This window comes from Scyliorhinus torazame, chromosome 2 (genome assembly GCF_047496885.1).
Source record: "Scyliorhinus torazame isolate Kashiwa2021f chromosome 2, sScyTor2.1, whole genome shotgun sequence".
Taxonomy (NCBI): Eukaryota; Metazoa; Chordata; class Chondrichthyes; order Carcharhiniformes; family Scyliorhinidae; genus Scyliorhinus; species Scyliorhinus torazame.
The window spans coordinates 273,722,437-273,748,310 of NC_092708.1; the positions used below are offsets into that span (position 1 = coordinate 273,722,437).

The 25,874-nt window shown below is 47.2% G+C and overlaps 1 protein-coding gene across 1 annotated transcript in view; it reads right to left on the reverse strand.

Annotated features, from left to right (window-relative positions):
* The window catches only part of stard9 (StAR-related lipid transfer (START) domain containing 9), a 388,283-nt gene that overhangs the window by 353,752 nt on the left and 8,657 nt on the right, over positions 1-25,874 (reverse strand). The window contains exon 2 of the mRNA XM_072487657.1: positions 11,838-11,907. Within this exon, the coding sequence (XP_072343758.1) occupies positions 11,838-11,907 (70 nt within the window). The remainder of the gene's footprint in view (positions 1-11,837; positions 11,908-25,874) is intronic.

The following is a 25,874-nucleotide window of genomic DNA, read 5'->3' on the forward strand; positions in this document are numbered from 1 at the left end:
ATCTAATGTTGAGATACATGAACATCATCTGGTTAACCCTTTACTCTCCTTAGATTATATATATATATCATTACCCATCCAAACAAATAGCTACTTAAAAATGTAGCATTCGGGCTCATCGACTAAACCCGTTGTTTTATCAGCTGAGAACTCGATCCTCAATTAAATTTAATCCTGGAATGCCTACTTTAACAGTAAAGTCTTAATAACCTGTTAAACTGTCAAATATTTGGAATCCTATAAATTAAATTCAGCTATTAAAACACTCCCAACAAGGAGCAACACAGGAAGATGCACTGCCTGTGGAAGTAGTTGAGTCGGAAACATTAGGGACCTTCAAGCAGCTATTGGATAGGTACATGGATTACGGTTAAATGATATAGTGTAGATTTATTTGTTCTCAAGGGCAGCACGGTAGCATTGTGGATAGCACAATTGCTTCACAGCTCCAGGGTCCCAGGTTCGATTCCGGCTTGGGTCACTGACTGTGCGGAGTCTGCACGTCCTCCCCGTGTCTGCGTGGGTTTCCTCCGGGTGCTCCGGTTTCCTCCCACAATCCAAAGATGTGCGGGTTAGGTGAATTGGCCAATGATAAATTGCCCTTAATGTCCAAATTGCCCTTGGTGTTGGGTGAAGGTGTTGAGTTTGGGTAGGGTGCTCTTTCCAAGAGCCGGTGCAGACTCAAAGGGCCGAATGGCCTCCTTCTGCACTGTAAATTCAATGATAATCTATGATTAATCTAGGACAAAGGTTCGGCACAACATCGTGGGCCGAAGGGCCTGTTCTGTGCTGTATTTTCTATGTTTTACACCCTGTGGAATATGAGACAGTGTCAGAGCTTGTCTCTGATCCATACTCTCTTCTAGCAGCTTCCCAATTAGAGTGCAAGAGCACTGCGTTTATCTGCAAATTTTACTGAAAACCACAAATTACTCAAGAAATAAATACATCTTTTTCCCAATTAGTTTGCATCACAGGATAGATTACATTAAGCTGCACTCATACTAGATTAACGTACTAAGTCTATTACAGGCAGCAAGTTACCTGCTACAAACACAACTGCAGCTTCTAAAACAAGAGATGGAGGCAATATGGGAAATGGAGCTCTGACAAACTGTACGTCATGTCTGAGGTTCTTTAATCAATACGTTTTTGGCCTAAACAAGCAACGGCGGCATTATTTTCATTCACCGATCTCTGCAGGGATTAATTCTCAATCTTCATGCATTGAGTTTGTTTGGACAAAAATGCAGCATTTAATCCGTTCTGGGAAATCCACTATATAAATAAACTAAATGGCCTAGAGTGATTCTATGGCTATAATATCATCTTGCAATTAAAGAGAGCCAAACTAGTGAGCCTTTTATCGGATTATATTTGTTCAATCACTCCATTATCCTTTCTTTAATAGAATTAATCCACGTGCAGTTGTAGAAACTGTAGAATGTTTAGTAGATTTTCTTCATCGTGACATTTATTTCCTTTCAAATTTATTGATTAATGCTGTTCCGTAGTTAAAATTGTCTGCATATTTTTGTTTAACAAGCATGGACTATTGCGTGGATCCACTGAGAAATCTTGCAATCCCCAATATATATTGACCAACCAACCCCCACAGAAAGGTGCAATTATTTCCAATGAGCACCATTTACTGAAATCATAAAGCAGAATTTACAAAATAGCAGAACACAGTTCATTATGTATTTACATGACAAACATGATTCCTCCTAAAGAGAGTTATCAAACTGGGCGAGGAAAATCTGATCAATTCTTTTGCCATAATTAATTTAATGAGGTGCAGTTGAGTGCAGTCACAGTAGAAAATCAGAACTTAAATACTATCAGTGTTCTCAGGTGAATGGGCACTGTAACTGAAGGCACTGAGATGTGTGCTACACATCAATCTTAAAAGTCTATCAACTCCCAGTTCTGGACAGTTCCCTATTGTGAAAGGATGAAGAACAAGGGGCACATATTTAACATTATTGGGAAAAGAAGCAAAAGCAACGAGGAAAATCCTTTTCTCACAGCAAGTGGTTTGAGATCTGGAATTCAGTGCCAGAATGCGTGGTTGAGGCAGTTTCAATCAACACATTTAGAAGGAAGTTAAAACTGTGACTGAAAAGGAAGAATGTGCAGGGTTACAGGGAGACAGCGGGAGAATGGCTCACTGGAGAACTGGTGCAGACACGATGGGCTGAATGGCCTCCTTCTACACTAACAATTGGGTGCTGGGTTCCTCATCTTTAAGCTGTCACAGTATTCTACATTAGGCCTAAATGTTTTTCTGCATTCTATTTCTTGTCAAGAAATTTGATACAGATTTGATATTAATGCGATAGCCATAATTACCCCATTTGCCCTCATACGTGGGCATAAACGATGTCATAGCATTTTTCAAAGAAAAGCCAGGGGAGATCTTCCTGGTGTCGTGGCCAATAGATATCCTCAACCAACATCACTAAACAACAAATTATGTGATCATTATCTCAATTACTGCTGAGGGATCTTGCTGTGCGCACACTGGTCGCAGTGTTTCTATATTACACCATTGGCTGTGAAGTGTCCCAGGACCTCCTAAGTTTACGAAATTCAAGATTTTCTTTTTCGTCCTGTATATTCCTCAAGACACCTCTCAATACATGTAACCTAACTGTAGGCTGCGGGGGATCTCAAAATGCTACACTAATGTAGTCAAGTAGCCAAATGTGGCTCAAGACCCACAGTAATGTGGTTGACTCAACTCGGAATGGCCTAGCAAGCTATTCTGTCAAAGGGCAATTAAGGATGGACAACAAATGCTGACCTTACCAGCGATGCCCAGATTCCATCAAAGAATAAAAGGGGGGAAAATTTACATCCAACTTTTTCCATTTCTTCTCCAGTCAGAAAATGACAGCAGTCTTTCAATAGAAATTTGATTCAAAAACTCCTGAAACTCATTGCATTACACAGAGTCGGAATGAGGCATCAGAAGGAAGCTCAAATTACTACTGAATCTGCTTCCACCATCCCAGGCAACATCCTGGTGAATCTCCTCTGAACCCTCTCTAGTGCAATCACATCCTTCCTATAGTGTGGCAACAAGACCTGCTCACAGGACTCCAGCTGTGACCTAACTAACACATTATACAGCTCCATCATAACCTCCCTGATCTTATATTCTACACCTCAACTAGTAGAAGCCAAATATCCCATATGCCTTCTTAACCTAACCACCTGTTGTTACCAGACCCCACCTTTTGTTAGGATACCGGACGAGAAACCCCAAACAATTTTCGATTTGTAAAACTGTGAAGAAAAATACTTCCCAGGAGTGATGACTCTGACCTTTTATGTTAAAACAAACTTTCATTCAAACACAGAATTATCCACATTAGCAACCAAGAAATCGCTTTCCAGTTAACAGTTCTTAAATAAAAGGAAAAAAAACTTTAATTTACTATCCACTATATTCCAATGACGCAACCCAATACAGTTCAAAATCCACTTATAAATAAAGTTAACAATCAGAGTTACTTGCACATCTGTGCAGACCTTTGGAGAGAGAGAGAGACCCTTTCAGGAACAACCTGGCAATCCTTCTGTCTGGTCAGGCTCAAATCCCATGGCTTAAACCCAACTTAAAATCTTCTAGCGGACTGCAAAACTACGAACAGACCGGACTCCACCCATTAATTACATCATCTGTATCCCACTAAGTTGTCCCATGACCTGCTTAGCTCGGACCAAACACCATACCCTCAAATTACCTACACCCCAGGGAATCTCCAGGGTTTTTAATAACATTACTGCCACAAATATAATCCATAATAATTTCTTACATTCACACTGTCCTGGTGCCTTCAGGGATCTATGGACATGCACCCCAAGGTCCCTCTGGTCCTCTGCACTTCCTAGCATTCATTGTGTATTCCCTGCCTTGTCTCGTTAGTCCTCTCAAAATGCATACCTCATACATTTCAGGTTTAAATTCCATTTGCCACTGTTCTGCCCAACTGACCAGCCTATCTTCATTACCCTGTATTCCATGGGTTTCCTCCTTGCTATTTACTATACCACAATTTTATGCCATCCCACATTCCTGTCCAGATTATTAATGTAACTACAAACAACAAAGGACCTAGCACAATCCCGGAGGTACGCCACTGGACACAGGCTTCCAGTCACAAAAACAACCTTCAACCATCACCCCCTGCCTCCGGTCACAAAGCTAATTTAGGATCTAATTTGCCAAATTGCCCTGGATCCCATGGGCTCTTCTTTTTCTTTTATAAATTTATAGTATCCAATTCTTTTTTTCAAACCAAGGGGCAATTTAGCATGATCAATTCACCTACCCTTTGGGTTGTGGGGGTGAGACCCACGCAGACACGGGGAGAATGTGCGACCTCCACAAGAGGCCTGGATCGTACCAGTCCTCAGTACCATGAAGTAGCAGTGCTAACCACTGCACCACCGTGTCGCCCACTGATTTATCCACTTATATGTCTGCTAAACCCTGCGAACACATCCTCCCTCTGAATGCTAATCAGTTCAATTATATCACAGTACCCCTCCCTGCTTTCTATACCTACATTGTACTTCTCCAGAGTGAACACAGATGCAAAATACTCATTTATACCTCACCTACGGCTCGACGCACCAGTTGTCTCTTTTGTCCCTAATCGGCCCTACTCTTTCCCTGCTTACTCTCTTGCCCTTACTATACTTATAAAGCGCCGTGGGATTCTCCTTTTTCCCCCCACATGTTTATTTGTGTCCCTCTTTGTTCTCCTGATGTCTTTTTTAAGTACCCCTGTAGCATGGGCCTTAACCTGCGGTGTGGGAATTACAAATTGCTAGAATAGTCATAGATTCTTTTGAAGGGCGTTTAAGGCCTCTAAAACTGCAATGCTAAGAAATTATTTAAATCCCCATCTCGTTTAAAAAAAGCCTTGCCATGTCAGTGAGTGTTAAAAAAAAAACCTTTGTTCTAAAAGTTACAATAACCGTTCGTTGACATTACCCCTAATGCTATTATTAATGCTTGCACAACCCATCATTATCACAGCAGGGAGTTCCAAGTTCACATTTGATTGACAACTCAAAGAAATTATTAAAAGGGCACTTGTTTTTAATGTGGGGTCATGAATTTAAGTCTGTTTATAAGGGATGAAATATTTGAAAATGAAAATCGCTTATTGTCACGAGTAGGCTTCAATGAAGTTACTGTGAAAAGCCCCTAGTCGCCACATTCCGGCGCCTGTTCGGGGAGGCTGGTACGGGAATTGAACCGTGCTGCTGGCCTGCCTTGGTCTGCTTTAAAAGCCAGCGATTTAGCCCAGTGAGCTAAACCAGCCCCTTGAGGGAGTTTTAAAGTTTTGAATGGACATTCATGAATCAGGGGCGGGATTCTCCGACCCCCTGCCGGGTCGGAGAATCGCCGGAGGCTGGCGCGAATCCCGCCCCCGCCAGTTGCCGAATTCTCCGGCACCGGATATTCGGCGGGGGTGGGAATCGCGCCGCGCCGGTTGGCCACCCCCCCCCCCCCCGGCGATTCTCCGGCCGCAATGGGCCGAAGTCCCGCTGCTGGAATGCCTGTCCCGCCGGCGGGAATCAAACCACCTCTCTTACCGGTGGGACAAGGCGGCGCGGGCGGGCTCCAGGGTCCTGGGGGAGCGTGGGGCGATTTGGCCCCGGGGGGTGCCCCCACGGTGGCCTGGCCCGCGATCGGGGCCCACTGATCCGCGGGCGGGCCTGTGCCGTGGGGGCACTCTTTTCCTTCCGCCTTCGCCATGGTCTCCACTATGGCGGAGGCGAAAGAGACCCCCCCCCACTCTGCATGCGCTGGGATGCCGTGAGCGGCCGCTGACGCTCCCGCGCATGCGCCACGCGGCAAAGTCAGTTTTGCGCCAGCTGGCGGGGCACCAAAGGCCTTTCCCGCCAGCTGGCAGGGCGGAAATCAGTCCAGCGCGGGCCTAGCCCCTCAAGGTTAGGGCTCAGCCCCTCAAGATGCGGAGACTTCAGCACCTTTGGGGCAGCGCGATGCCAGACTGATTCGCGCCGTTTTTGGCGCTGGTCGGCAGACATCGCGCCGATTGTGGAGAATCCCGCCCCAGATCTTTTTTTAAACATATAGTGATGGCTAGCAATAAATATTTAGAACTTTTTTCATCTCAACATAGCTCCTGAGGTCTGCCCATGGTAGATACTGGGTGAACTGGCACGGAGGGTGCAAAGGATGTGGGTGGATTGGCATGAAGAGACACCAAGTTGACATGGGGGCTATGGCGGTGGATGAGAAGCAAGAGCTCACATTAATGGGCCATATGAGTGGGTGGGAGGGGGAAGGGTTAGAGGGCCTAAAATATGAGCATAAAACTGGCTTGAAACTTCCAAATCAGAGGCAAACCAATTAAACAGCCAGCCTTGGCACCTGGCTGCCCAAATGGGTATCTTCAATCTGTGTCCAGAGGTGCTGAGTCCAACTCCATCCCACACACTCCCTCCAGAATTAAGATTGCATCATTGGTGGAATGTAGGACAGAAAAATACCTACTCCTTACATGGTTCGGGTCCTCAAAGAAGTTTTCAAATAATGAGATTTATACATTCTTCACATGCAAAGTAGGAGTGGCATAACCTTCACTCGACATGCCTTCTTTTAATATTCCTTCTACCACTTTCCCATTACCTGCTGAATGTTTTGACTGTTTTTGTTACTAAATGATTGTCACATGTTCCCATGTTTTTAAACTTGATTACTTAGTCTATATATGAAGTTTTTGATGTGGGTCACGTTTCAATTCAGCCTTCGGGCTGCAAATGTGTTTCTTGAATTTAAAAAAAATAAATTTTGAGTGCCCAATTCATTTTGTCCAATTAAGGGGTAATTTAGTGCGGCCAATCCACCTACCCTGCACATCTTTAGGTTGTGGGGACCAAACCACCCAAACACGGGGAGAATATGCAAACTCCACACAGACAGTGGCCCAGGGCCGGAATTGAACCTGGGACCTCGGTGCCATGAGGCAGCATTGCTTACCACTGTGTCACCCCATGTGTTTCTTGAATAAAATACTATTATTATGTAAAAGGTCTGATTTCCACACCACACCCTAAAGTGTACATTCAAAGCTGTTAAGAGTTTTCAGCATTCAATGGGTTAAAGTTCCTATCTCAAGAATTCTTTCCCTACAAATTCAGGCTTCCTGTTTACCCCAACTACTCTCAGCCGCGAACAATACTTCTGAAAAAAAGCATCAGAATTAGTCATATAGTCATATTAGAATTAGACATGGAGAACAATTCTTCAGATATTTTTAACAATGAGCATCTTCAAGGACAGAAAGTATAAATTTCACTCGAAACTGTCTATACTATTTACTGCTCAAAAAGATTTATCTTTGATAATACTGGTAGAAAGTAGTTCTAGATAAAAAAATTAGAGATGAAAGAACATGGAAATGGGACTAATTAGGTAACTCTTTCAAGTGGGACAAACTAAGTAACTCTTTCAAAGAGCTCGCACAGCTATAATGGGCTGAATGGCCTCCTTCTGTGCTATAATATTCTGGGCGCGATCTACCCAAATGGAGACTCCCATATCGCCGGCGATTAGCTGGGTGTTTCCCGGAGCTCGGAGCACTGAGATGCACCATGCTATCGAATAGCCATTTGGGTAGATCAGGGGCTTCAGCAGGGAACTTAGTCCCGTTTTCTGCACTGAGGAGCTCCGCTCGCTGGAACTCCTCAGTGCAGGAAGAGCTTGGAATGTCATTTTTAAATGGTGTTCTGATCTCTCCCCCACCCCGACTTGACTCCTCCAAACCGCCCCCCTCCAAACCGCCCCACCCCCCCCTCACACACACAAACCCCAACTTACCTATAAGGGTGTCCTTGTGCCCCCACCGGCTGGCACCTCCATTCCCCATACCCGCGTAGGGCACCCCGGAACGATCCCGGTTTCATGAAAAATGCCAGCTTGGTAGAGTCAGACCGGCACCCTGGCAGTGCCCCTGCCAGCTGACAGTGCCACCTGGGCACTTGGGCAATGCCGTTCCGTCTGTTCCCCGTTTGTGGAGATCAGCATTGAACATCATTTGTCCAAGGTCTCCAAGGCGAGGGAGTTAGATCCCACACCTTAGTTAGATCTTGGGAATGCATATTAGAGCGAGACTAGCTGTCTCACTCTAATATTCAGATTTTCCAGAACGTGACTTCTTGCAAGATCTAGTACAGGTCCACAGATCATTGAAAGTGGCAAGGCAGGTGGATAAGGTAGTCAAGAAGGCGTTGAGTATAAAAATTGGCAAGTCATGCTGTTGCTGTACCGAACCTTAGTTAGGCCACATTTGGAACACTGCGTACAATTCTGGTAACCACACTACCAGAAGGAAGTGGATGATTTGGAGCGGGTACAGAAGACGTTTACCAGGATGTTTCCTGGTCTGGAAGGTATTAGCTACGAGGAAAGGTTGAATAGACTCGGGTTGTTTTCACTGGAACAAAGGAGGATGAGGGGTGGCCTGACAGAGGTTACCAAAATTATGTGGGACAGAGCGGATAGTCAGAAGCTTTTTCCCAGGGTGCAAAAGTCAAATTACCCGGGGACATAGTTTTAAGGTGTGAGGAGGCAAGTTTAGAGGAGATGTGTGAGGGAAGTTTTTTTTTTTTTTTTTTTTTTTTTACACAGAGGGTGGTGAGTGCCTGAAACATGCTGGAGGGGGAAGGTGGTGGAAGCAGATATGATAGCAACGTTTAAGAGGCATAAGAACATAAGAACTAGGAACAGGAGTAGGCCATCTGGCACATCGAGCCTGCTCCGCCATTTAATGAGATCATGGCTGATCTTTGTGGACTCAGCTCCACTCTCCGGCCCGTACACCATATCCCCGAATTCCTTTATTCTTTAGAAAGGCATCTATCTTTTTCTTAAAAACGTTTAAAGAAGGAGCCTCAACTGCTTCACTGGGCAAGGAATTCCAGAGATTCACAACCCTTTGGGTGAAGATGTTCCTCCTACGCTCTGTCCTAAATCTACCTCTCCTTATTTTGAGGCTATGCCCCCTAGTTCTGCTTTCCCCGACCAGTGGAAACAACCTGCCCGCATCTATCCTATTTATTCCCTTCATAATTTTATATGTTTCACTAAGATCCCCCCGCATCCTTCTAAACTCCAATGAGTACAGTCCCAGTCTACTCAACCTCTCGTCATAATCTAATCCCCTCAACTCTGGGATCAACCTAGTGAATCTCCTCTGCACTCCCTCCAGTGCCAATATGTCCTTTCTCAGGTAAGGAGACCAAAACTGAACACAATACTCCAGATGCGGCCTCACCAACACCCTATACAATTGCAGCATAACCTTCCTAGTCTTGAACTCCATCCCTCTAGCAATGAAAGACAAAACTCGATTAGCCTTCTTAATCACCTGTTGCACCTGCACACCAACTTTTTGCGACTCGTGCACCAGCACACACAGGTCCCTCTGCACAGCAGCATGTTTTAACATCTTACCGTTTAAATAATAATCCATTCTGCTGTTATTCCTCCCAAAATGGATAGCCTCACACTTGGCAACATTGAATTCCATCTGCCAGACCCTAGCCCATTCACCTAACCTATCCAAATCCTTCTGCAGACTTCCGGTATCCTCTGCACTTTTTGCTTTACCACTCACCCTAGTGTCGTCTGCAAACTTTGACACATTGCACTTGGTCCCCAACTCCAAATCGTCTATGTAAATTGTGAACAACTGCGGGCCCAACACTAATCCTTGAGGGACCCCACTAGTTACAGGTTGCCAACCAGAGAAACACCCATTTATCCCCACTCTCTGCTTTCTGTTAGTTAACCAATCCTCTACCCATGCTACCACTTTACCCTCAATGCCATGCATCTTTAGTTTATGCAGCAACCTTTTGTGTGGCACCTTGTCAAAAGCTTTCTGGAAATCCAGATATACCACATCCATTGGCTCCCCGTTATCTACTGCACTGGTAACGTCCTCAAAAAATTCTATCAAATTAGTCAGACACGACCTACCCTTTGTGAACCCACGCTGCGTCTGCCCAATGGGACAATTTCCCTCCAGGTGCCCCGCTATTTCCTCCTTAATGATAGATTCCAGCATTTTCCCTACAATCGAAGTTAAGCTTACCGGCCTATAATTACCCGCTTTCTGCCGACCTCCTTTTTTAAACAGTGGTGTCACGTTTGCTACTTTCCAATCCTCTGGGACCACCCCAGAGTCTAGTGAATTTTGATAAATTATCACTAGTGCGTTTACAATTTCCCTACCCATCTCTTTTAACACTCTGGGATGCATCCCATCAGGGCCAGGAGACTTGTCTACCTTTAGCCCCATTAGCTTGCCCAAGACTGCCTCCTTAGTGATTACAATCATCTCAAGGTCCTCACCTATCATATCTTTATTTCCATCAGTCACTGGCATGTTATTTGTGTCCTCCACTGTGAAGACTGACCCAAAAATCCTGTTCAGCTCCTCAGCCATTTCCCCGTCTCCTATTATTAAATCTCCCTTCTCATCTTCCAAAGGACCAATATTTACCTTCGCCACTCTTTTTTGTCTTATATATTTGTAGAAGCTTTTACTATCTGCTTTTATGTTCTGAGCCAGTTTACTTTCATAGTCTACCTTACTCTTCTTTATGGCTTTTTTAGTAGCTTTCTGTTGTCTCCTAAAGACTTCCCAGTCCTCTAGTCTCCCACTAATTTTTGCCACTTTATATGTTTTTTCCTTCAATTTGATACTCTCCCTCACCTCCTTAGATATCCACGGTCGATTTTTCCTCTTTCTACCGTCTTTCTTTTTTGTCGGTATGAACCTTTTCTGAACACTGTGAAAGATCGCTCGGAAGGTTCTCCACTGTTCCTCAACTGCTTCACCATGAAGTCTTTGCTCCCAGTCTACCTTAGCTAGTTCTTCTCTCATCCCATTGAATTCGCCTTTGTTTAAGCACAAAACACTAGTGTTTGATTTTACCTTGTCATCCTCCAACTGTATTTTAAATTCCACCATATTGTGGTCGCTCCTTCCAAGAGGATCCCGAACTATGAGATCATTAATCAATCCTGCCTCATTACACAGGACCAGATCTAGGACCGCTTGTTCCCTTGTAGGTTCCATTACATACTGTTCCAGGAAATTATCCCGGGCACATTCTATAAACCCCTCCTCAAGGCTGCCTTTACCAACCTGGTTAAACCAATCGATATGCAGATTAAAATCTCCCACGATAACCGCTGTACCATTTCTACATGCATCCGTTATTGCTTTGCTTATTGCCCTACCATCCTGTTACTATTTGGTGGCCTATAGACTACTCCTATCAGTGACCTTTTCGCCTTACTATTCCTGATTTCCACCCAAATTGATTCAACCTTGTCCTCCACAGCACCAATATCATCCCTTACTGTTGCCCGGATGCCATCCTTAAACAACAAAGCTACACCACCGCCCTTACCATCTGGACGAATAAATGAATAGGATGGGAATAGAGGGATTTGGACCCCGGAAATGCAGAAGGTTTTAGTTTAGACAGGCATCATGATCTGTGCAGGTTTGGAGGGCCGAAGGGCCTGTTCCTGTGCTGTTCTTTGTGCCAAGTAGATCCCAGAAGAGGGATCTCCCAGCAGCTACCGGTAGATCTCGCCTCTCTGTCCAATATATCAAAAAAGGGATCTACAGATGTTTTTTTTATTCTTGCAATCATTAAACTCCTGATCAGTAAGCTTTATTTTCAAAACAACTATGTTTGCAAACAAAACGCTCAGTTGGATTAAAATACACTGCCACAAACAGCTCCAAACAAACAGAGGGGTCCCTTACCTTTAGATTTCTGATGCTGGCTACCTTTTCATCCACATGTACAATTATATTTGATCCTTCTGCATTTTCTCTGGAGGAGAGAAATAAATATACTTTACAATGGGCATTCTGGACATCATAACTGCCTTTATATGCAGACGGATAAAGCTGACATAGCATTTTAAAATTCAGTCTAGGTTACATTTTTCATCATTTGTACAGAGTAATTTTGATAAAACATTTTTAATCCATTGCGTCGCAAAATTTTACAAACATTTTTTGAAAAACTATCCAAAAATATGGGGCGGGATTCTCCGACCCCCGCCAGGTCTGAGAATCGCCGGGGGGACGGCGTGAATCCTGCCCCGCCGCTCCGACGCCAGCTGCCGAATTCTCCGGCGCCGGTTTTTGGGCGGCGGCGGGGATCGCGCCACGCCGGTCGGGGGGGCATTGGCAGTGGCCCCCCCGGCAATTCTCCGGGCCCCGATGGGCCGAGCGGCCGCTCGTTTTTGGACAGTCCCACCGGCGTGAAATGGGCATGGTCCATCCCGGCGGGACCTGGCTTGGAGGGCGGTTAGCGGGGTCCTCGGGGTGGAGTGTGGGGGTCCGCCCCTTTGGGGGGGGGGGGCCACGGTCGCCTGGCCCGCGATCGGAGCCCACCGATGTGCGGGCGAGTCTGAGCCGTGGGGGCACTCTTTCCCTCCGCGCCGGCCTCTGTAAGGCTCCGCCATGGCCAGCGCGGAGAAGGAACCCCCTGCGCATGCGCAGGAAACACGCTGGCAGTCCTGCGCATGTACCAACTCGCGCTAGCCGGCGGCGGACCTTCGGCGCCACTTGGTGCCAACCCCTCCAGCTCAGGCCTAGCCCCCGGAAGTGCGGAGGATTCCGCAACTTCCGGGCGGCCCGACGCCAGAGTGGTTCGCGCCGCTCTTGGTGCCAGTACGGGCCATCCCGCCCATGATCTCACAGAAGATTACACCAATATAATCCACCCACCCATCTGACTGAGGCACTGTTCTGGTACAATAACCAGATGACTAAAACCATTTAGAAAGAAGACAAACAAAAACTTCTGTTTCACAACCATTTAGTGCTGTCATTTCATGTGAACATACAAGAATAAACCCCATTTTAATTTTTTCTCCACATGCATTGCTCATAATACAACTATGATTTTCATCTTCAATCTAATTATCTTCAATTGGCACCTGGAGAGTTTAATCAGTTGACAACTCAACACCTCACGAAAAGTTGCCTCAAGTCCGAGGATTATCTTAGTTTGGGGGTTACTTGCGTTTACCAGAGTCACTAAATGGAAGGGAACGTCAGGTCAAATAGAGAGAAGAAACAGAACCCAAAGCTGTGGGTGAATTAGAGCTGACAAGATATTTCATATTTGCATTTGAAACCATTTTATCCCCTACCAAAATAAGATTACAAAAGAAACAGGATCATTTCATTAAATATTAAAAATCTGTACTTTCCAAATGGGGATGCTTTAAAACAATTAAAAGAATGAACTTACATTTATATTCTGCCTTTCACGTCCCCTGGACATCCCAAATCAGTTTCCCATAAAATTAATTACTTTTGAAATGCAAGTTTGACAATTCCAATGTTCTCGTAGCCAGGCCTCCTCACTGCACTTCTTGCAATTTTTTAAAAAACATTGACATGATGCAGGCATCAATGGCTAGGCCAGCATTCATTGCCAATCCCTAGTTGCCCTCAAGGAGGTGGTGAGCTTTTTTTTTTTAAATTTAGAGTACCCAATTAATTTTTTCCAATTAAGGGGCAATTTAGCGTGGCCAATCCACCTAACCTGCCCATCTTTGTGTTGTGGGGGCGAAATCCATGCAAACATGGGGAGAATGTGCAAACTCAACATGGACAGTGACCCAGAGCCAGGATCGAACCTGGGACCTTGGCGCCATCAGGCAGCAGCGCTAACTACTGCGCCACCATGCTGAAGGTGGTGAGATGCTTTCTTGAACCGCTGCAGTCCCCGAGGTATAGGTACACCCTCAGTGCTTTAAGGAAGTTCCAGGATTTTGAGCCAGCGACAACTAACTAATTTTGAACTCCACTGTATTCAATTTCCCAAGAGCAAATGGGGACATAAATGGATGGCCAAGGAAGGTATTTTTCCAATACAATATGACCAAATTCACTGCAGTTACATTTATCATGATCGGACAAATTTAAAGAATATTGCATCTTCCAAAGGAGTGGGACAAGCAAGCATCCAACAATATTTTGGTTGTGATATGGATTTATTCTTAATTGTAACTTAAATTTGAAAAAATAGCTTCCTTTAATTCATTTTCAACTTCGTTCACACGGTTCGACAAGTACCAGCAGCAGTATTTTGACATGAGATAAACAGAGGTTTTCCTGTGCATCAGTGTGGCAGTCCACACCTCAACGAGAGTTCGCTCCCGGGGCGACATTCTCCGACCCCCCGCCGGGTCGGAGAATCGCCGGGGGCTGGCGTGAATCCCGCCCCCGCCGGTTGCCGAAGTCTCCGGCACCGGATATTCGGCGGGGGCGGGAATCGCGCCGCGCCGGTTGGCGGGCCCCCCCCCGCGATTCTCCGGCCCGGATGGGCCGAAGTCCCGCCGATAAATTGCCTGTCCCGCCGGCGTAAATTAAACCACCTACCTTACCGGCGGGACAAGGCGGCGCGGGCGGGCTCCGGGGTCCTGGGGGGGGGGGCGCGGGGCGATCTGACCCCGAGGGGTGCCCCCACAGTGGCCTGGACCGGGATCGGGGCCCACCGATTCGCGGGCGGGCCTGTGCCGTGGGGGCATTCTTTCCCTTCCGCCTCCGCCACGGTCTCCACCATGGCGGAGGTGGAAGAGACTCCCTCCACTGCGCATGCGTGGGAAACTGTCAGCGGCCGCTGACGCTCCCACGCATGCGCCGCCCGGAGATGTCATTTCCGCGCCAGCTGGCGGGGCACCAAAGGCCGTTTCCGCCAGCTGGCGGGGCGGAAATTCCTCCGGCATCTGCCTAGCCCCTCAATGTTGGGGCTCGGCCCCCAAAGATGTGGAGCATTCCGCACCTTTGGGGCGGCGCGATGCCCGTCTGATTGGCGCCGTTTTGGGCGCCAGTCAGCGGACACCGTGCCATTTCCGGAGAATTTCGCCCCTGATCTCTGCCAAACATCTGCTCAAGGCAACAAACAGATATGCCATGAGAAGGATGGCAACAGAAAGACAGGTCAGTTTTCTATCCTGGAACTGTCAGCTCCAATAGTCCTGTGTATAGGGAACTGTTCTTTCTTTCATTCTCTGAAAGGCAAACCATCTTTAAAGAAAAGAGGGTTTTTGTGCTGTACCAGGTTTTTTAGCCAAAAGACTTGGAGCTAAAGTCTGTGTTTGCAACCAATTTGAAAGCCACCATACAAACAGACACTAATGACAGCAAACAATAGCAGAGCAATTAGGTGTTGCTTGTGGCTCCTGTCGCGCTCTCTCCTCTGGTTCAGGAGATTATATTGCCTACTTGGAAATGTAATAGTGCAAAGCTTGCTCACAAACCTCCAGTCATCTTCAAGAGTATGTGTGTTCAGAAAAAGTTCCATAGGACCTCACTGATGCCAACATAGTGAGCACCTGGAGGCCTAAAGGATCCAAAAATGTATGTGGCAACTACCGAGAAATAAGTCTTCTTTCAATTGCAAGATAAAATTCCTTAAACAGACTGTTAAACAGCCTTGGAGACGATGTCCTCCCAGAATCAGTGCGGTTTTAGGGATAACCGTGGGACAGCCGATAATGGGGCCCACAGCAAGGCAACAAGAAACATGCAGGGGGTAACACGTATGCTGTTCGTAGATCTAACAAAAGCTTTTGACAATGAGAGCCCATCTGGTCTTTGGTACTTGCTATCCAAGCAAGTTTGCCAAACTCGCACACCTACCGTATGGTTGGATGCGTTTGTGTCTGTGGTTAGATGTAACCAGCAACATAAAGCAAGGATAAATCGTGGCCACCTAACTCTTCAACCTCTTTTTTTGCTGAAAGATTTAAGGAAGCTGTCAGGGTCATGCTTGCAGACATCAACATTAGTTTCCGTTGAGGGAAGCTTTTCAGTCTCTCACCTCCACCAAAATCAATGGCGGTACTCAGAACAATGTATGCAATGTGCCCAACTGCCCAAATCAAGGAAGACATCCCAGATCATGGCAAACAAATTTTCAAGTGCTATCAAAGGTTTAGGTCTCCAAATCAGTGTCTCCTGAGGTTATGTTTCAACCAGCACCATGTGCACGCTGTGAAGCACCAGACACAACCGTTGATGGCATCGGTGTCAAGCTTGTAGAAAATTTCTCACACTGGACTTGAGCACAGAAATACTGACACTCCCATGCAGTACGAGGAAGTTCTGCATTATCATAGAATTTACAGTGCAGAAGGAGGCCATTTGGCCCATCGAGTCTGCACCGGCTTTTTTTGGAAAGAGCACCCTACCCAATTGTTGGAGGTGATGTCTTTCTTACCTCTCGGGTGGATACAAAACTATCCCATGGCACTATTTTGAAGAAGGGCAGCGGAGTTCTCCCCAGTGTCCAATCCTTATCCCTCAATCAACCCCACTAAAACGGATTCTCTGGTAATTATCACATTGTTCTGCTCTTTTGTGAGAGTTTCCTTTGAGCAAATTGGCTTCCACATTTCCCACATTACAACAGTGACTTTGCTTCAAAGGTCCTTCATTAGCTTAAACACTTGGGGCTGTGGCTCTATTAGACAGCCAGCACAATGAGCTGGTCTCTTCCTGTGCTGTTTGATGCAATGATTCTCTCATGTAAACTTACAAGGTCCTATCCTTATATCCAAAGCAGAGCACAGGGCGCTTAACACCAGTAAAATAAATAAACTGGTCATTGTCACACGGCTCTTTATCAGACCAGATTTTCTGCCCCGTTTCTAACATTCCAAAAGTGACCACAATTTCAAAGTACTTAATTGGCAGTAAAACATCATGAAAGGTGCTTATATAAATGCAAGTTCCTTCTTTCATAGTGAGCCTGCAATGTATACCAGCAGACCACTTTTATAATCATTCAAATAACCTGTTAAAAGACACTGATAGGGGAGGTGTTTGGCCTCTGTCGAACCACTGACCATCGAAATAATCTTTCACTGAACTTGAATTCTGACATTGGAATACCTAGCTTATCTGGTGCACTGTTAAATGTATTGTAATGATTCAATGCATCAATAAGCTCAATGGTTCCTAGACTAATCGTTTCCTACACCGTGACACTCACTACCCTTTCAGTGTCAGCCATGACTCAGTAGCACTCTCGTCCAGGGAGACCAACTTTTTAGAAAACAAGAATAAAGTCCACACACACGCACGCACGCACGCACGCGTTGGGATGGGTGACTACAGCTCGAATGTAAAACTTACCCTTAGGTTATAATGTCATCTGCATGGGTCTGCTGCATGGCATCTCACAGAAAGGGCTTACTCCAAGTATCAGTGCCACTATCTGCCACCACTTGGCAGTCCTGTTCAATGCACTTTCTCCCCCTGGGGGGCTGATGGTGACAGCCCAGTACATATGCTCAAAAGAAAATCAAAGGGGCAAAGGCAGCTGTAAGAGGAGACTTCAAAATTTTTAGATAGATGCAGGTTCGAGACTTTGCCAGAAAGGAGATACAGAGCTTCCCGGTAGAGCTGGACTCCACATTGCTGACGACAGGGGGACTGGCGAATGGGGTAGTGTCGGTGGTTTGCAGAGCTATTTTGGAAGAGGAGAAGGCACTGCTGGATGGGACCAAGGCAAAGTGGGAGGAAGAGTTGGGAGAGGGTATGGAGGAAGGGGTTCTGATGTGAGGTGCGCCGGAGGGTTAATGCCTCCAACTCGTCCGTGAGGTTGGGACTGATACAGCTGAAGATGGTATGTAGAGCGCACCTCACAAGGACGAGAATGAGCCGGCTCTTTGAGGAACATATACCACGTTCATATGTTTTGGTCCTGTCCAAAGCTGGAGGATTACTGGAAGGAGGTTTTTAGGGTAATCTCTAAAGTGGTGCACGTGAAATTGGACCAGGGCCCTCAGGAGGCCATATTCGGGGTGTCAGACCAGTCGGGGTTGGAAACGGGTTCGGAGGCAGATGTTGTAGCCTTCGCCTCATTGATCGTCCGAAGGTGGATCCTGTTGGGCTGGAGATCAATCTCTCCACCCTGTGCCCTGGCGTGGTGGGGGGACCTGCTGGAATTCTTGACTCTTGAGAAGGTCAAATTTGAACTGAGGGGAAGGATGAGGGGTTCTAAAATTCATGGGCGTTATTCATTATGCACTTTCGAGAATTGGATCACATCAAACATTAGGGGAGGGTGGTTGGGAGGAGGGGGACTGTATGTGTTTATGGTGACTATGGGTGATTCCTGATTCTTTTTTGTTATTTGTTTATGTTAACATGCGGGCTGCTGTTTGGGGGTTTGGTGGGAGGGTGGGATTGTTGTTATTGATATGAGGATTGACATTGCATTCGTTAATGGTTATTATTTATTGTTGGTAGGTGTAAATTTGGGAGAAAATGTGAAAAAGGAGGAAAATAAAAATATTTTTTAAAAAAGAGATGCCTAGCACTCTCCCTCATCGGTACCTTGGAACAAAGGCATATAACCTTTCCCTGGGACAGGATGCAGGAAAAACAGTATCAAAATGGGACAATCCCTTGAATTGCGGGACATTTGGTCACCTTGTCCTTTTTTTTCCGCATCGCAGGATTCCAGACCCACTCCAGGTTTTGAACAAAAACAAAATCAAGGCTGACATTGAGGGAGTGCTGCACTGTTGAAGGTGTGTCATCTTCCAGATGAGAGGCTAAACTGAGGCACATTCTGCCTACACTGTATATAAAAGAACAGGCTTGTGGGTTTTGACGAAGAGCAGGAGAGTTATCCTCAGTGCCCCAGACAATATTTATCCCTCAACCATCATCACAAAAAACACATGATCTGGTCAATGTCAAATGCTTGCTGTGTGCTCATTGGCTGAATGGAGAGAGAGTGCTCGCTGTGTGCTCATTGGCTGAAGGAGAGAGAGAGAGCTGTGTGCTCATTGTCTGAACGGAGAGAGAGCTCGCTGTGTGCTCACTGGCTGTGATGCTTCCTACAATTGACCGCGACTATTCTTCAAAAAGGTACTTGATTGGCTGTGCAGTGCTTTGAGATATCTAGTATGGGCGGCATGGTTGCACAGTGGTAAGCACTGTTGCTTTACAGCGTCAGGGACCCAGGTTCGATTCCTGGCTTGGGTCACTGTCTGTGCGGAATCTGCACGTTCTCCTCGTGTCTGAATGTGTTTCTTCCGGGTGCTCCAGTTTCCTCCCACAAGTCCCGAAAGACGTGCTCGTTAGATGAATTGGACGTTCTGAATTCTCCCTCCTTGTGCCCGAACAGGGGCCGGAATGTAACAACTAGGGGTTTTTCACAGTAACTTCATTGTAGTGTTAATGTAAGCCTACTTGTGACAATAATAAAGATTATTATTATTAGTTATACAAATACAAGTCTCTTTTCAAAAATTCTCCATTGGTTTTAAATTGCTTTGAGATATCCTGAGATTGTGAAAGGTAGAAAGGTATTCTACAAATCCAAGTCTGTCTCATGTCAATTGGGCACCTGTATAGGAGATTGTGATATAATGAACTGGTGTGTAACGAACTGGTGTGTTAATATCGAGGCCCGTTAGAACCCGAGTATGAAGAGTAAAAGACTGTAGAGAATGTTAACAACCTCTCATATTGACTTTGGAGGCTAATCCAGCAAAGAAATACCAAGCATTTATATTGAAAGTTAAAATAGAAGACAAAGGTCAATAATGCCATTACTCTTTTTTTTTTAATAAAATATGTTTTATTGAAATTTTTTCCCAAACAACAATTTTTCCCTCTTACAAAGCAAACGCAACAATAACAATACAGAAATTTTTAACAATACACAAGTAACAAAACCCCTTTATCTTTGACCTAAACTAAACTAACCCCCCCCCCCCTTCCCCCTGGGTTGCTGCTGCTGGTCATCTGTCTTCCCTCTAACGTTCCCCTAGGTAGTCGAGAAATGGCTGCCACCGCCTGGTGAACCCTTGAGCCGATCCTCTCAGGGCAAACTTTATCTGCTCCAGTTTAATGAACCCCGCCATATCATTTACCCAGGCCTCCAGTCCGGGGGGTTTCACCTCCTTCCACATGAGTAGGATCCTGCGCCGGGCTACTAGGGACGCAAAGGCCACAACGTCGGCCTCTTTCGCCTCCTGCACTCCCGGCTCTTCCGCAACTCCAAATAGAGCTAGCCCCCAGCCTGGTTTGACCCGGGCCTTCACCACCCGCGAAATCACTCCCGTCACTCCCTTCCAATACCCTTCCAGTGCCGGGCACGCCCAAAACATATGTGCGTGGTTTGCCGGGCTCCTGCCACACCTCCCACATTTGTCCTCCACTCCAAAGAACCTGCTCAATCTTGCTCCCGTTATGTGTGCTCTATGTAGCACCTTAAATTGAATCAGGCTAAGCCTGGCGCATGAGGAAGAGGAATTTACCCTGCTTAGGGCATCAGCCCACATACCCTCCTCTATCTCCTCCCCTAGTTCTTCTTCCCACTTTCCTTTTAGTTCGCCCACCGACTCCTCCCCCTCTTCCCTCATCTCTCGGTAAATCTCTGACACCTTGCCCTCTCCGACCCACACCCCTGAAAGCACCCTGTCCTGTATCCCCTGTGTCGGGAGCAAAGGAAATTTCCTCACCTGTTGTCTAGTAAACGCCCTCACCTGCATATATCTCAAGAAATTTCCCCGGGGCAACTTATACTTTTCCTCCAATGCTCCCAAGCTCGCAAAAGTCCCATCTATAAATAAATCTCCCACCCTCCTAATTCCCAACTGGTGCCAGCTCTGAAATCCTCCATCCATTCTTCCTGGGGCGAACCTATGGTTGTTCCTGATTGGGGACCCCACCAGGGCTCCCCGCACCCCTCTCTGTCGCCGCCACTGTCCCCAGATATTCAATGTTGCCGCCACCACCGGGTTCGTGGTAAACTTTTTAGGTGAGATCGGTAGCGGCGCCGTCACCAGCGCCTCTAAACTCGTCCCTTTACAGGACTTTCTCTCCAGTCTTTTCCACGCCGCTCCCTCACCCTCCATCATCCATTTACGTATCATTGCCACATTGGCGGCCCAATAGTAATCGCCCAAGTTCGGTAGTGCCAATCCTCCTCTGTCCCTACTACGCTGAAGGAACCCCTTCCTTACTCTCGGAACTTTCCCTGCCCACACGAAGCTCGTGATGCTCCTGTCTATTTTATTAAAAAAGGTCTTGGTGATTAGTATAGGGAGACATTGAAATATAAATAAGAACCTCGGGAGGACCATCATCTTAATTGCTTGCACCCTGCCCGCCATCGATAGAGGCTGCACGTCCCACCTCTTGAAGTCCTCCTCCATTTGTTCTACCAACCGTGTCAGATTAAGTCTGTGCAAGGTTCCCCAGCTCCTAGCGATCTGAATCCCCAGGTATCGGAAGTTTCTTTCCACTTTCCTTAGAGGCAAGCCTTCTATCTCTCTACTCTGGTCCCCTGGATGTATCACAAATAATTCACTCTTCCCCATGTTTAGCCTATACCCCGAGAAATCCCCGAACCCCCTCAAAATTCGCATAACCTCTATCATCCCCCTCGCTGGGTCCGACACGTATAACAATAGGTCATCCGCGTATAACGAGACTCGGTGTTCTTCTCCCCTTCTAATCACCCCTCTCCATTTCCTGGAGTCTCTCAACGCCATGGCCAGAGGTTCAATTGCCAACGCGAACAACAATGGAGACAGCGGGCATCCCTGTCTTGTTCCCCTATATAGTCGGAAATACTCCGATCTATGTCGACCTGTAACTACGCTTGCCGTTGGAGCCCCATAAAGAAGTCTAACCCAGCTAATAAACCTGTTCCCAAACCCAAACCTCCTTAACACTTCCCATAAATACTCCCACTCCACCCTATCAAATGCCTTCTCTGTGTCCATTGCCGCCACTATCTCTGCCTCCCCCTCCACTGGGGGCATCATTATCACCCCTAATAGTCGTCGCACGTTAACATTCAGTTGTCTCCCTTTTACGAACCCTGTCTGGTTTTCGTGCACCACCCCCGGGACACAGTCCTCTATCCTCGATGCCAGTACCTTTGCCAACAATTTGGCGTCCACGTTCAATAATGAAATGGGTCTATAGGACCCGCACTGCAACGGATCTTTATCCCTCTTCAAAATTAACGATATCGTCGCCTCCGACATCGTCGGGGGTAGAGTCCCCCCTTTCCTGGCCTCATTGAACGTCCTCACCATCAACGGGGCCAACAAGTCCACATATTTTCTGTAATACTCCACCGGGAACCCGTCTGGTCCTGGGGCCTTCCCTGCTTGCATGCTTCCCAGTCCCTTAATAACCTCGTCCACCCCAATCGGTGCCCCCAGGCCTACCACCCCCCGCTCCTCCACTTTCGGGAACCTCAATTGGTCCAGGAACTGCCGCATCCCCTCCTCTCCCTCTGGGGGTTGAGACCTATACAGTTCCTCATAGAAGGTCTTGAACACCTCATTTATCTTTCCTGCCCTTCGCACCGTGTCTCCCCTTTCGTCTCTAATTCCTCCTATCTCCCTCGCTGCTGCCCTCTTTCGCAATTGATGAGCCAACAGGCGACTAGCCTTTTCCCCATATTCATACCTCCTCCCCTGTGCCTTCCTCCACAGTACCTCCGCCTTTCTGGTGGTCAGAAGGTCAAATTCCGTCTGGAGTCGTCTCCTCTCCCTGTACAATTCCTCCTCCGGGGTCTCTGCAAATTCCCTATCCACCCTTAAAATCTCCCCCAGTAATCTTTCCCTTTCCTTGGCCTCTGTTTTCCTTTTGTGGGCCCCAATGGAGATCAGCTCTCCTCTGACCACCGCTTTTAGTGCTTCCCATACCACTCCCACAGGGACCTCGCCGTCGTCATTGACCTCCAGGTATCTCTCAATACACCCCTGCACTCTTGCACACACTCCCTCATCCGCCATCAGTCCCACATCTAATCGCCAGAGTGTTCTCTGCTCCCTTTCCTCTCCTAATTCCAGGTCCACCCAATGTGGGGCATGATCCGAAACCGCTATGCCATTACTCTTGAGGTCCAAACTAGAAGAAAAGTACCCAAGAGTTCAGGAAGTATTAATGAAATCCCTGTACCGCTCCTGGGTGCTGTGGAAACGACATTGTTTGTACAACAGGGCAGGTTCAGCAGCAGCTGAAACAATAATTAATGATAGCTTTGCTTGTACAATTGGTTTAAATTAAAACCATTTTATTGAAGGCATTTTTAATATATACATATTCACAAAAATAAAAATGCAACAGCAGCAACAGGTAAGAACCACCCCCTGCATCCCCCCCAACCACAGCCCCCACTCACCCCCCCCCCCCCCGCCAACCCAGTACCCACCTCCCTTTTCCAACCTATTCCCATCCCCCCCAGCAAAAAGTAAATTCCCAACCCCTCCCCACACCCCACTGACGAGTCAATACACCTTAAAGAAATCAATAAACAACTTCACCTCTCCTCCACTCCTTGAATGGCAAACTTTCCAAATGCAGAAACTCTGCCAAATCACTCACCCATACCACCGCTGCATTTGGCGGCTCCGGGACCCACCAACACAACAAAATCCATTTCTGGGCTATCAGGGAGGCAAACGCCAAAACCAAGACGTTGGTCTCTCTCCCCACCTGAACTCCCGGATCCTCCAACACTCCAAATATCACCACCTCCAGACTCAAAGCTACCGCTACCCCAAAAATTTATTACGTCCAAAAATCCCTTCCAAAACTCCCTCAACCTCAGACACACCCAAAACATGTGCACATGGTTCGCTGCCTCCCCGCTACCCCCTGTACACCGCCCATATTTACCCTGCGCCCCCGAAAAGAACAGACTCATCCTGGACACCATCAAGTGGGCTTTTTGCACCACCTTAAATTGGATAAGACTCAACCTAGCACACGACTAGGATGCATTCACCCTCCGCAAAGCTTCCCTCAACACTCTGGCCACCAATGCCCACCCACCCCACCCCCAACTCCTCCTCCCACTCTCCCTCTTTATCAGTTCCCCATATATTTCTGCAACCCTGCCCTCCCCAATTTCAGCCTCGGACAAAAGCTTATCCTACAGCACCGGGGATAGCAGCGCCAGAAAGGACAGCACCTCCTTCCTAACAAAGTCCTTAACTTGCAGATACCTGAACCTATTCCCCTTTCGTAACTGGTACAGCTCCTCGAGTTCTTCCAGGTCTGCAAACTTTTCTCCCACGGACAAATCCCTGAAGTACTCCATCTCCACCTGCCACCACTCCCGGAACCTTGCATCTAACCCTGCCAGCGCAAACCTGTGATTGTCGCAAACTGGCACCCACAACAACCCGCCTTCCAATCCAAAGTGCTGTCTACACTGGTCCCAAACCCTCAGTGCCGATACCATCACCGGACTTGTGGAGTATTGAACCAGCGAGAACGGAAGGGGCATCAACAACAGTGCCCTCAGGCTGGGCCTCCTACACGAGGCCACCTCTATCCGCCCCCAAACCGACCGCTCCTCAAGTTTGCTCTCACTACCTGAAACGGCAATTCCCCCAGCCTACTTTCATGTCCCTGTGCATTAATTGGGAACACCTCGTTTTTCCCCAAATTCAGCGTAGATCCCGAAAAGCGGCCAAACTCACCCCGTGCCTCCGTACATTCACCGGCATCTGCTGCCCCTTCTTTAACTCAGTCTGGTCCTCTCCTATCACCCCGGCACGCAATCCTCTATTCTCGACACCAGCACCTTTGGAATAACTTTCCAATTAAACAGCTAAATCGGGTGGTACGATGCACACTGCTCCGGGAGGGAGAGAGAGAGAGAGAGAGAGAGGGAGAGAGAGATCCCCCCTGCCCATTGACTCATTATACATCCCAATGAGCAGGGGCCCTAACTCCATAGCAAAATTCTTCGGTCTGGGAACCCACATAGCCCCGGGGCTTTCCCCGCCTACATTGACCCCATGCAATCCATTACCTCCCTCAGCCTAATCGGGACCCCGGGTCCCTGCACTTTCGCCTCCTCAACCCTTCGGAACTCCAACCCATCCAACAATCACCTCATCCCTTCAATGGGTGGCACGTTGGCACAGTGATTAGCACTGCTGCCTCACAGCATAGCACCTTCTGCACTGTAAATTATATTATTCTATGATTCCCCCACCAGAGGCTCCGAGTCATACAACCTCTGATCGAAGGCCTCAAAAACCAATACCACCGTGCCCCTCTCATCCCTCACCCTTCCAATCTCTCTCGCCGCCGCCTGCTTCCTTAACTGATGCACAAGCATCCTACTCACTTTCTCCCCATACTCATAATCTGTCCCTTTTACTGCATGCAATTGACCCACCGCCTTTCCAGCGGACCCCCAAGCTCCATCTGGAGTCTCTGCCTCTCCTTTAGTAACTTCTCTTAAGGCGCCACAGAATATCTCTGGTCCACGCTCAGAATGTCCACACTGCTACCTCATGGCGCCGAGGTCCCGGGATCAATTCCAGCGCTGTCCGTGTGGAGTTTGCACATTCTCCCCATGTTTGTGTGGGTTTTGCCCCCAGAACCCAAAGATGTGCATGGTACGTGGATTGGCCACGCTAAATTGACCCTTAATTATAGGGCGGCATGGTAGCAGTGGGTAGCACTGTTGCTTCACAGCTCCAGGGTCCCAGGTTCGATTCCCGGCTTGGGTCACTGTCTGTGCGAAATCTGCACGTTCTCCCTGTGTCTGCGTGGGTTTCCTCCGGGTGCTCCGGTTTCCTCCCACAAGTCCCAAAAGAAGTGTTGATAGGTATTTTGGACATTCTGGATTCTCCCTCCGTGCACCTGAACAGGCGTCGGAGTGTGGCGACTAGGGGCTTTTCACAGTAACTTCATTGCAATGTTAATGTAAGCCTAATTGTGACAATAAAGATTATTAAAAATCCTCAGCCTCTCAGACCGCTCCGC